General features: G+C 34.7%; 2 protein-coding genes across 2 annotated transcripts; one reads left to right on the top strand and one right to left on the bottom strand.

The window, feature by feature from the left end:
* Window positions 1–248: 248 nt before the first annotated feature.
* On the top strand, window positions 249–4,611 carry LOC107788726 (D-amino-acid transaminase, chloroplastic). The gene is made up of 5 exons (XM_016610428.2): window positions 249–575; window positions 1,240–1,289; window positions 1,485–1,663; window positions 2,718–3,391; window positions 4,189–4,611. The coding sequence occupies exons 1-5, from the start codon at window positions 404–406 to the stop codon at window positions 4,281–4,283; spliced, it is 1,170 nt and encodes a 389-aa protein (XP_016465914.1). The 5' UTR covers window positions 249–403; the 3' UTR covers window positions 4,284–4,611.
* A 6,006-nt stretch (window positions 4,612–10,617) lies between these two features.
* On the bottom strand, window positions 10,618–11,046 carry LOC142176320 (uncharacterized). Its single transcript, XM_075243457.1, has one exon. It carries the CDS (start codon window positions 11,044–11,046, stop codon window positions 10,618–10,620), a length of 429 nt encoding a protein of 142 aa, XP_075099558.1.
* Window positions 11,047–12,662: the final 1,616 nt, after the last annotated feature.

Raw genomic sequence — 12,662 nt, 5'->3', positions numbered from 1 at the left:
TAAAAGAGTCAAAACTATTTAAAATAACGATATTAAACCTAAACTAAATATTTTACGCTAAAAATGTGTAAAATCTTGGGGAGTGTCAAAATTACATGTCTACATTACTCAGAGTAGCTAGTTGTGTACATCTATGCTTGTTTTGTAATGATTTCACTGGTGATTAATATAATATTTTAATTACAAAAAAATAAATAAATATTGAAGTTAGAATTAGGGATAAAACTAATATTTTCATATAACCGAACAAGGCTAAAGCCGAGGGACGTATTAAACAAACAATTGCAGTCCTATATTCAACGATAATTCTGTTTTCTTCTGTTTGGTTTAACAATGGCAAAACCATTACATATTTCAAGTTGTGCTCTTTTAATTCTCCATCCCACTCATAGAGCTAGCTACAATGGCTTCCTTGTCAACTATACCAAAACCCATATCCGACACCTCTTTTTTATTACCAAAATTAAGGGATTCCGTTATTTTTCTGAGGAACATCTCAGTTTCAGGACCAAAGATCAGACCTTTGACCCGATCCAATGTTTTCAAGAATTCAAATCAAACCCTGTTTTCCTCTGGTAAATTTGAAATATTTTTTGCTTAATTCTTTTATTTTGGTAGGGCAGAATGAAAGGAAAAAAAAAACTACATATTTGTCAGAGAATATTTTCTAGACATTAGCACTTTGATTGTAGGTCCTATGCTTTTTAAGTGTGGTTTAGCTGGAGATTTATACATTTAGAAAATATACAGAACTAATTGTATTTACATCATATTGGCATGAAATGAGTTTAAATGGAGTAACGTATTTAGTGAGAGTTCATATAGCCGACCCCAACTTGTTTTGGACTGAGGTATAGTAGTTAATGTTGTGTTATTTTGGTAATTGGGGTTATGTATATTCCAATTATTTCTCAAAGTTGTTAAATAATTTGGCTTAAGCAACTCTCGTTAGTGTTCCGAGTTTTTGGTTTATTGATGGTTAGCAGTTATTGAAGGATAGCCTTGGAGCAACGATCAAATTGTCTCCATGTGACCTATAGGTCACGGTTTCCAGCCGTAGAATCATCCATTGATGCTTGCATCAGGGTAGGTTGCCTACATCACACCCCCTTGGGTGCGGCCCTTCTCCGAACCCTGCGTAAACCCGAGATGCTTTGTGCACCGGGCTGTCCTTCGATGGTTAGCTGTTATTAGAAGTTTAATATGAGCTAATACTAAAATGGTTGTTTGGTGTTGCAGAAGGACAGTGTAGTCCAACGTTTGATGTCCCACTTCTTTCTTCCTCAGAGGTCTGTCTTCTTTTTATGTTCTTATTGTTTATGTAAAGACATAGTAATTGTTTGTAAAGCTGCAGAAACAGAACTTGAATACTACCTGCCTCCGGAATTTACTACTCATCTGTTCCATTTCATGTGATTGTGTTTGAATGGACACGTAATTTAAGAAAGAAAAAAAGACTTTTGACTTTTGTTTTCCGTGTAAAGGTTATTGAGAGAATGAGAACAAGTCGAGAAAGTCAAGAAACCAAGCAGCTTTATTTGGCAATGTACTCTAGCGTCTTCGGTGGAATCACAACTGATACAGCTGCCATGGTGATCCCCATGGACGATCACATGGTTCATAGAGGACATGGAGTTTTTGATACCGCTGCCATTATGGATGGGTTAGTATTTCTAACTCTATGGGTTAAGCCATTTAATTTTGGTTCTTTATCTTTCTTCCATCAAGGTTGATTTATGATGTAGATTTTCGTTCCTTTATGTAACATCAATCAAGTCTTGGAAAGGCCTATTAGGATACCTAGAGATTTAGCTACACTTGGTTACAGTGGCAATAACAACAACAACAACAACATACCCAGTGTAGTCCCACAAGCGGAGTCTGGGGAGGGTAGAAGTACGCGGACCTTACCCCTGCCTTTAAACACTTGGTTACAGTGGCGAAGCTAGAATTTTCATTAGGGGAAGTCAAAATGTAAAGAAGTAAACCACCAAAGAAGCCAAGGGGAGTCAATATATAGATATACATAAAATTGAATTTTTACTTAGCTACACAATGTAATTTTTCGGCAAAGGGGTGTTGACACACCTTGTTTACATGTGGCTTGGCCACTGTTTGGTTATTTTAAGCACATATCCAAGTGGTCATGCTCATGCATCTCCTTGATGAAATTTGTCCTCCTACTGAATTCGATGACAAGTTCATTGTTTAATACTGTCAATTTACTATCTTGTAGTTTTCCGTTGAAATATTCTGTTTGGGTCTGTCTAATTTGTCGATAGTAAAGAGTTATTTTAAACCCTTTTATATTGCGTGTGTTTTCTACTTATAAGTTGAGATAATATGAGATCTGGTTTTTTGGCAAATAGAACATAACTTGGTTGTATGTCTAACTTGCCAAATTTCTTGTCCTTTACACGCAATTACCTCTTCTAGTTCTATGTTGGGAAAATGTCTGTTTATAGGATTAGATCACAACTCCAAACTGTGGAGCTAATTGTATTTCTCTTACGTTCGATGTTGGACAAATGCCTAGTTATAGGAACTTATATGAGCAACTTTAAAGTGTGGAACTAATTGTACTTTACATGACTGTGAACTGGTAAATCTGTAAATGTTTTTCTTGGTTAGTTGTCAGCGAACAAAAATGAGAAGCTACAGGTTAGATGAAATTCTTAGGCGTTGCTTTATTCTTCTTATATTTTATCTACCCTCAGATACCTTTATGAGTTGGACCAACACCTCGATCGCTTCCTGAGATCTGCAGCCATGGCCAAAATACAAATTCCTTTTGATAGGGAAATTATTAGAAGAATTCTCATTCGTACAGTAAGTGTTTCCCAGTGCAGAAAAGGCTCTCTAAGATACTGGCTGTCGGCGGGACCCGGTGATTTCCAACTATCTCCATCGGGCTGTCCTCGAGCAGTTCTTTATGCCATTGTAATACAAGATCAATCACCCCCCGATCACAGGGGAATCAGAGTTGTAACTTCATCCATCCCAATAAAACCCCCACAGTTTGCCGTCATGAAAAGCGTAAACTATCTGCCAAATGCACTTTCCAAAATGGAAGCAGAAGAAAATGATGCATATGCAGCAATTTGGTTGGATGGCGATGGCTTTGTCGCAGAGGGACCAAACATGAATGTGGCTTTTGTTACAAAGGAAAAGGAACTTCTGATGCCTAGTTTTGACAAAATTCTCAGTGGCTGTACGGCTAAAAGAGTTCTGGTTCTTGCAGCAAAGCTAGTAAAAGAAGGTAAACTTCGGGGCATTAGAGTAGATAACGTGTCGGTAGAGGATGGGAAAAGAGCAGAGGAGATGATGCTAATTGGCAGTGGTGTTCTTGTTCGCTCGGTGGTGCAGTGGGATGAAGAAATTATAGGTGATGGTAAGCCTTTCTATGCCGCCTTTCTCAGTTTCTTTGCTTCCATCGAAACAATGAGCTTTGCACTGTTACAATTGTCTTTTTATGGTCAGTAACTTAATTTTCTTATATCCTTACATCTGTTTAAAACTTTTTCATCCAAGCACATAGAAGCGTATTTCAACCGGTAATGAATAATGGATGCTCTCCTTGTCATGTTGGAAGCTCAAATGCTCAATTTTGAACTTGACTTCTAAATAATATTTGGACAACGATCACAAAGGATGAACATCCCATGCTATTCCCTTATCTCTTTGTCACGTTGGTAGCTCGAAAACAGAATTTTGAACTTGACTTCTTAATAATATTTGGACAACGATCACAAAGGACGAGCATCTCATACTATTCTTTCATGTTCAGCATATAAAGAATAATCTCCTTGCTGTGGAGTGTGCCATTATTATCCATAGTAACCGTTATGCCCATGATGCATTTTCAGACCTGAAGTGTAAACTTTAGCCAATTTGCTATGGTTTTGCTCCAAATATGATATTTCAAAATTCGAACAGGAAGAAACATTTCTTAATTTCGGGGTCCAAAGAAAGTAATGTTTGACAAACTGAGACTAGACAGATATTAGATACCAATATTTGTTCACTCATTGTCGCTCTTTCTAAATAGCAGTCCCATCTAAATCTTGTTTCAGAAGCATGCAAGAGTGACATATAAATGTACGATCGTTGAAGTAGTTGTAACATGAGTTTAGCTGTTTTACTTGATTGTATTCTCATTTACTTTCTGCTTCTTCCTCGTTACTGTAGGTAGAGAAGGTCCTGTGACACAAGCTTTGCTAAATCTTCTTTTGGAGGATATGAAGTCAGGGCCTGCATCAGTGCGAGTTCGCGTTCCCTATTAAAACGGATAGCATATCTTCACTTGCAATATGGTGGTTGGAAATTCAAGATTCAACAATCTCAACTCTTGATTAGGAATTGCTGCTGCTACTCTGAGCCGATGGTCTATCGGAAACAGCCTCTCTACCTCTCCAGGTAGGGGTAAAGTCTGCGTACACACTACCCTCCCCAGACCCCACTTGTGGGATTATACTGGGTATGTTGTTGTTGTTGCTGCTGCTACTACTGCTACTATAGAAATGTTTCTCAGATAGCTTTACTAGAATAAGCTTTGCTCTCTTATTTTCTTCATAATAGTTGTACTATGGCCAAAGATTATTTCTTCATAAAGTTCTTTCCGAGTGCCCCATTGGACTTTATATTTAAGGGTTCCAAGCAAAAAATATGACCATTTTCTATATATATACGTACACTTATATATTCAGAATTTTTGACGAAGTTAATAGGGTCCGGTGACCCCTCTCCTATAAGCGTAGGTCCACCTCTGGTTCGGGCCAATTATTATTTCCATTGGAAATGAGTCTAAGTTCTTTGCATTTTCATAGATGAATTTTTTTTGATTCACTGATGAATATTTGAGAAATGTCCAATATCGTTTCCAGTCCATCAAGAGAAAAAAGTATGAGAACCAACAATAAGGGAATCAAAACCAATAAAAAAGAAAATTTCCATATGGAGAGTCAAGAAATGTGAGAAAATCTATTCAAAATGGTCTAATTAAGAAGTTGAGGTAATAAAATTTCTGTTCAGACCAATTCTTACAAAAAATTATTTCAAGAATTGAAGGTGAGAAATTAGAATCTATCTGGAAGCGTTCATCTATATCTATCTATATTATTATAAAAGCATGAATACAATATCGGTTTACAAAAATGACCTTATAATATTAAGTATAATAACTCATGATAAAAGGACATAATCGGAATTCCAGATATTAGTCTTATAATCCTATTAATTTTAGGATATAATACTACATGTTAATATTCAGGACTATAAAATTAACAAAATTTTTGCTATTAAATCTTTCCTTATTGAACTAGGTAAGAGTTCTTAAATAAAACATTAAATTTAACCTTGTATTGGAAGAACTTAAAGAGTGAACGGTCTAACGATGTATGGAAAGGCTTTGAAAAAAATTGAATTTTAAAAAATAGAAAGATTATAAACTCAAGAGTCCACTTTGACTCAACGTTTTAAAAACTAATAATAGTATATATATATATATTTTACCTTCTTTATTTATATTAGAGATTGAAGGAATATTTTTTTGTACTTTGAACAAAATACCGTTCCTTCATAAAAGTTATAGTTGCATTTTATGTCGATTTTAATTAAAATTAATTTATTTTATTTGTTGTTGGATCTTCATGATTTTTTCTATCTTTAATTATTTAAATAGAATCAACATTTAACATTTATAGAAAATTTTATTTACTTTTCATCTCATAAATAAAACATGTTGTTTAATGTAAAATCTACGTGAGTTTTCAACATTGAATAGTTATTGATGGGGTACATACACAATGCACATACCGAGATTAATCTATCCTTACTTATTTTTATTTTCATGTATTTTGAAATATGGTAAGTAAATAAAAAATTCTTAAAAATTACATCGTGACTCAAAGCTAATGTCCTGTACTAATGATAAGTAACCTAACTTGTCGGTTTATAAAAATAACCTTATAATATCAAGTATAATAACTCATAATAAAAGGCCAAATCGGAATTCTAGATATTAGCCTTATAATCCTATTAGTTTTAGGACATAATACTACACGTTAGGAATCCGATTAGTATAGTTACTTTCGGACTACCTAATTCATATAAAATTGATCAAGTAAATATCTTTAGTTATGTAATTCTATTACTTTTAGGATATGCTTCTTATTATTACTAATTTAATTTGAAAACGTATTGTAATATCCTATTACTAATTTAATTTGAGAATAATTATATTGTCCAAATCTATTTAGAAAAAAGAGAGCCTATATTATTATAAAAGAATAAATACAATATTAATATACCAAAGTAGCCCTAAAATATTAAACGGAAGAACTCATAGGGAAAAGACATAACTGAAATAACTGACTACAATACCTTCTATGTTAATTTTTAATATTTAAGATTTATAAATTAAAAAAAAAATTGGACTATTGAATACTTACTAAACATATGTGGGAAGTTTTAATAAAATCAATTTCATAAGAATCCTCTATATTGACAATACATTATTACTCCATAATATTCAATACCAAAAAAATTAATATTAAATGGACCGCATAAAGAGTTGAAATTGAGGGGAAAAAATATCCCCACGATAATGTATTTTTATATTATATTTGAACTATTTTCCTACTCAAATAATATAGTTTTTATCAATTTTTCGTGTAATATTAAAAATAACCAATTATTAAACAACAACTAAGATTTTTTTTTTTGGTAATTGACTTTTTTCATTACCAGGGAAAATATTTACAAGTAAATCAAACTCTTACATATTATCCTACTTTCCTATACTTCACCCCTTCCCATTTTCCTATTATTTATACATTTCCTACCTATTACAATGGATACCAGTCTAGTCTATGTAGGATTTTCTATGTATGTCTACTACTTCGACAATGAAGCTCTTGTATAATCTTCTTACATATTACCTCCCACCCTTTTGTCTTAGGTTGAAAAGTTCGAGCATTCCTTTCTTGCCATACATAGTACACTGTTGCTGCTAGTGCCATTTTGTATAACTCAGTTGTTGTTGTTTTCCTCTTAGTCCACATCTCAGCCCATCGTAATTCCTCATCCCGGCCATTTACTAATCTTTTAATCCTTTGTCATGCTAACAATGTGCTCCATAATGTATGCATATGAGAATTCAAAGAACAAATGCTGTATGAATTCATTAGCTTGCTTGCATAGGACACATTCTTGATCCATTTGCACTCCCAAGCTCTGTATTCTATCTCTTGTGTATAATTTCCCATGTGCTGCCATAGTTAGTATAAAAATCCACCTGGGGCATCCTGTGTTGTGACAGACAACTCTTCTCCAACTGACTTTGTCAAATCTTCCTCGCAGTCTGTGATATATGTTTTTGATCGAACAGTTATTCATCTTTATGATATCATCATAGCTGAAGCCTGTTTCCATAAATGTCTTCTTTGCTTTCATGATCTTGCTCACCATCCAAGATGTTTGTTTCAGCTGAGTTTCCCATATGTGTCTGTCTTTGATATAGTAACTATGCATCCATTGTATCCATAACTTCTTCTTTTCTTTGCAAAGATTCCAGTATTGTTTACATATGGCAGCTTTGTTCCAGATGATTATGTTCATAATATTGAATCCCCCAGCAGACTTGGGTAGACAAACTTTCTCCCATGCTAATAGAGCCTTCTTTGAAACACTTCCTTCTCTTGTCCACAAAAAACTTCTACATATTGCTTCAATTAGCTTTGTGATCTTTTTAGGGAGCACAAAGATTTGTGCCCAGTAGGTCTGGATAGAGAACAAAATACTCTTTATCAGTTGAATCCTTCCAGCATAGGATAGAAATTTGGCAGTCCATGAAGTTATTCTGCCCACTATCTTATCAATTAGAGGATGGCATTGTACTATGAATATTCTTTTTGAACTTAATGGGCACCTAGATATCTTACTGGTAGTTCCCCTCTCTGAATTCCTAGAAATTCTAGGATTTCCTCTTGAGCAGCTTGTGAGACCCCTCCAAAGAATATAGAACTCTTGTTTTTATTGATCACCAGACCAGAAGCTTTTGAGAACTCCATAAAGCAATGGAACAATAGCTTAAATGATCCTCTATCACCCCTGCAAAACAATAAAAGATCATCAGCAAAACCAAGTTGCATGATTTGCATCTTTGCACACTTGGGATGATAGTTGAAGTCTAGGATATGATTCAGTGTCTTTAAGATCCCTGTTAAGTATTCCATTGCCAGCACAAACAAGAATGGAGACATTGGGTCTCCTTGCCTCAACCCCTTCTTAGCTTCAAAAGGCTTTGTCAGATTTCCATTAATCACAACTATATAAGTAACAATTTCCATACAAGCCATAATCCATCTCACAAATTGGTTTGGGAAGGCCAAAGCATTCAGCACTTGTTCCATGAATGGCCATTCAATTGAATCATAAGCTTTTTGCATATCCAATTTCATCATGCATCTAGGTGATACCCCTCTCCTTCCATATCCTTTCACTAGTTCATGACTCAGGACAATGCTATCAGTAATTACTCTACCAGGCACAAATGTAGACTGAGTGTTGTCAATTAGTGTATCCATAACTCCTTGCAACCTCATAGTTAATACCTTGGAGATCACTTTGTATAATACAGGGCAACATGAGATAGGTCTATATTTTTTAACACTAACAGGATTCCTGACCTTAGGGACTAAAGTGATTGCTGTGCAATTGACAGGTCTGTACATATAGGTTGTTTCAAAGAATACCAATACAGCCTGTGTTATATCCTCTCCTACAATTTGCCAGGCTTTCTTAAAGAACACAACATTAAACCCATCATAACTTGGAGCTTTTAGGTCACTGATGTCCTTCAGAGCCGCCCATACTTCTTCCTTGGTTACTAGCTTGATCAGCTGTATCTGTTGTTCCCTATTTAATTTTGCACCCATCTTCATAACATTTGGGTTGATAGCCGGGATACTTTCAGCTCTTGACCCCAGTAGCTTCTTGTAGTACCCTAATATTTCTGCTTCTATATCATCCTCCATTACAAGTTGAGCTCCCCCATCATTTGTTAGACTTTGGATTCCATTCAAGTGGTTCCTATTCTTCATTTGTGCAAATAAATAGGCTGAGTTTGAATCCCCCAGTTTCAACCATTGTACTCTGGATCTTTGTTTGTATATACTTTCTTCAATCTTTCCCCATTTTTCTAACTTACACTTCAATGCTTTCTCTTTCTCAACCAGCTCCTTATTCTGTAGTTTAAAGCTCATTTGCTCTTGCACCCCCTGCAGCTCCCTCCTAACCTCCTTTATCCTTTCATCTACCCCTTTATAGTGTTGTATGTTTATTATTTTGATTACCTCCTTTACACTTTTAAGATTATTCCATACTGCCTGCATTATCCATGTTGTGCTCCTTTCCTTCCAAGCTATCTCAATTTGTTGCATGAATTGTGGGTGATCAGTAATGCAATTAAAAAATCCGAATGGCCTATTCTTCTTTCCTTGTACCTGAGTAATCACTAGCTTCAGTGATGAATGGTTAGATACTAGTGGTTCTAGCACCTGCACTTTCACATTTGGCATTGTCATCATCCAGTTGACATTTATAAGTCCACTGTCTATCCTACTATAGGTATGGTTGTTAGTCCATGTGTAACTCCTTCCCACATATTGTAATTCATTCATCCCTGTGTCCCTCATATACTCTTTGAAGTCTTTTCTTTCCATCTCTTGTACCTCAGATCCATATTGTCTGTCTTGAGGATGTAAAGCAGCATTATAATCCCCCATAGCTAGCCAAGGACCCTGCTGGATGCTATGAATTTATCTCATCTTACTCCATAGCTTCAATCTGTCTTTAATAGTATGTAGGCCATATATTGCTGAAAATCCAAACATGACTGCTTTTGAGATAATTTTGATTTGACCATGTATCAATTGCTCATCTACTTCCACTGGTTCAAATGTATATATCCTAGGGTCCCAAATTACCCAGATTCTGCACTTGTGACTCGCACTAACATTGGATATCCATTTCCATCTTTGTGCTCTTTTACTCTGTGTTCTACTAATGCTATAATTGCTTTATCATTCCCTTTTATAAACTCCTTTATCTCCTTTTGCTTATATGTTTTATTCAACCCCCTAACATTCCATGTTATCACACTCATACAAGTATAAAATAGGGATGGTGATACAGTTCCTGCACCTCTGAGTTCCTCATCTGCATTTTGCTTATACCTGGTTCATCATGTGTTTGGTCCTTTGCCAAACTTTGGAATCCATTGCTTCCAGATAGTTCCTGCTCCTCAAGTTGTTTAGCCTTAGCTGCCCTAGCTGCTGATTTTCCTAGGACTGTTATCCACCCCTCATCCTTTTCTTGTGCATCTTTGTCTTTTGATTCTGGCTCTGATTGCTGAGTAGTCTCAGTTATTTTTTGTTGTTCATGCACCTTCTTCTCATTTCCACCATCTGTATCTGTTCTGAGCCAGACTTGCTTATTTTTGATCATTTTCCTCTGCTGAATCATCCTTTGTGGTCGTGCTGTTTTAATCTCAGCACAATCATGCCCTATTTTCAAACACTTTGTACAGTATTTTGGCTCCCAGTCATTAGTAACTTCCTACTGAATTAGCCTCCCCTTAGGGTCTTGTAGCTTCACAGACCCAGGTACAGCTTTAGTGATATCCATTTCAATTAGCATTCGTGCATAAGAAATCCTAATTGAGCCAGTGGTGCATTCATTAGCATATACCGGGTTCCCCAATATACTACCTATCTTGCTTAATGTTTTCATACTCCAACAATTGATAGGTAGATTAGAGAATTCCACCCATAAGGGAATAGTTTTCAGAACTTCATCTTGAACATTGAAATCTTCTAACCATGCTTTCATGATTATGGGCTTGTTGTTGACTGTGTGAGGTCTAGAGTATAGCACCTGGTCTCTTTCCTCCAAATTGCTAAATCTTATCACAAAATATCCTTCATTATGGTAGTAGATCTGCGGTTTCACTGAGAATTTACCCACTGAGCTCAGGAATCTATCCATTGCTCCAATAATAGGCGTTTACCCAATCACATATAGGACAATAGTAGATCTCCATTTCTCAGTTTCTAGTTCAACATCTTTAATTTCTAACTTCGCTGTTTTCTTGCCATTTTGGACTACCGTGGCTATGAACGGTAAATTCATACCTTTCATGGCCAATTTGTTACCTACCACCACATTTGCCCAGGATTAATTCCTCTGCTCATTCCTTGTCTCACCTTTTTCTCCACTTCCAACAGTACTTGAGATGCATGGTACTGTTCCATTATTGATTGGTTTTATAACTCGTGTTTGCGCTTTCTCGTTCCCAGATCCACCGCCTACAGCTTGTACAACTACAGGTGTAACAACAACTTCTTTCGATTTGCCTTTATCCAGTGATAGATTTGCTTCCTCCTTGCTTAGCTCGCTATGCATGCTCCTAGGAGTGCAATTTCCAGTTGGTTCTTCAATTCGTATCCCTTTTGGTGACACAAACAATTCTAATACAACATTCCTTGTTTCTGTAGATCGATGGCCGTTGATTGGAATCTTCGTCTGGTTTTTCTTAGGTCTGCCTCTCCCTTCCATGACTTCCAAGTGCATGTTAGCTAGGCCACGTTAACGTGCGCCGGGAGAGAATGTTTACGGAGATAGTTACACAACTAAGAAAATATTTAAGAATATAAATGTATGAGAAAAAGAAAAAAAATTGGTTGGTAAGAGTCAATATCACTAGTGATTCTATAGACATAAAGATCCAAAAGTGAAATGTCATATCAATATTTTACTTTTTAAAGATAAAATTTATCGTGGATAAAATTATAATTAAGATCAAGAGATGAACAAATATTAAGATCTGAATTAGCATAGAATAAATTATTTTTATGTTAAAATTAATAAATTAAATATTTTAATTAATTATTTCGCAAGAAAATCCAATTAAATTATTTTTTAAATTAATCATATGAGTAAAATTCTTATTCAAATTAAAAAAAAAATCTCAGGATAGATAAATTTATTCCATAAAAAGAGCGTTAGAACACAAAGTAAAAATGTTAGTATGTTATTAAGAATCAAAATGCTATACAAGTGTCTGAATAAGTACAATTAAAGCTAAATTCTAAAAATACATTTGCATAACTTTTGATGATATCCTTTTATATTATAAATTCATGTATTATGCTAATGTAATAATATTTTCGGCATTTAGATGATTGTTATATTATTATACATAAATTTTTTATAATTAATTAAATTTTATTGTTCCGTCATATAAATAAAAATTTAAATCACTAGTGTCATTATTAACGTGCAACGCACATTGATAATTATTAGTTTTGTAAATAGTAGCGAAGATGCTTCTCGAACATAGTTTTGAGGAAATTCTTCTCAACAATAAATTCATTTCATATCTTATAGATAAGACCATTTATATCTTAGACCAAACTTAAGAGAATGTTTATATTATGTCTATTGAATGGTAGGATACGCTACAAATTACTTCCTTCGGTCTACTTTAATTAATTTTTTGATTTTTTTCTGTGGTCCATAATATTTTATTATTTTTAGATATAAAAAAAGGAATAACTCCATTTTTCCAAATTGCCCTTATAGTAAACAACCTAAAAGTATTT

The sequence above is a fragment of the Nicotiana tabacum genome, chromosome 22 (genome assembly GCF_000715075.1).
Source record: "Nicotiana tabacum cultivar K326 chromosome 22, ASM71507v2, whole genome shotgun sequence".
NCBI classification, from domain to species: domain Eukaryota; kingdom Viridiplantae; phylum Streptophyta; class Magnoliopsida; order Solanales; family Solanaceae; genus Nicotiana; species Nicotiana tabacum.
Note: the sequence above shows the minus strand (reverse complement) of the source record. Positions and strands in the feature narration are given on the sequence as shown.

Bases quoted from the DNA above. Each gene is read 5' to 3' on its own strand.
- LOC107788726 (XM_016610428.2), top strand. From the start codon at position 404: ATGGCTTCCTTGTCAACTATACCAAAACCCATATCCGACACCTCTTTT. The intron at 1,290-1,484 runs GTCTGTCTTCTT...TTCCGTGTAAAG, and splicing joins CACTTCTTTCTTCCTCAGAG to GTTATTGAGAGAATGAGAAC. The intron at 3,392-4,188 runs GTAAGCCTTTCT...TCGTTACTGTAG, and splicing joins TGAAGAAATTATAGGTGATG to GTAGAGAAGGTCCTGTGACA.
- LOC142176320 (XM_075243457.1), bottom strand. From the start codon at position 11,046: ATGGATAGATTCCTGAGCTCAGTGGGTAAATTCTCAGTGAAACCGCAG.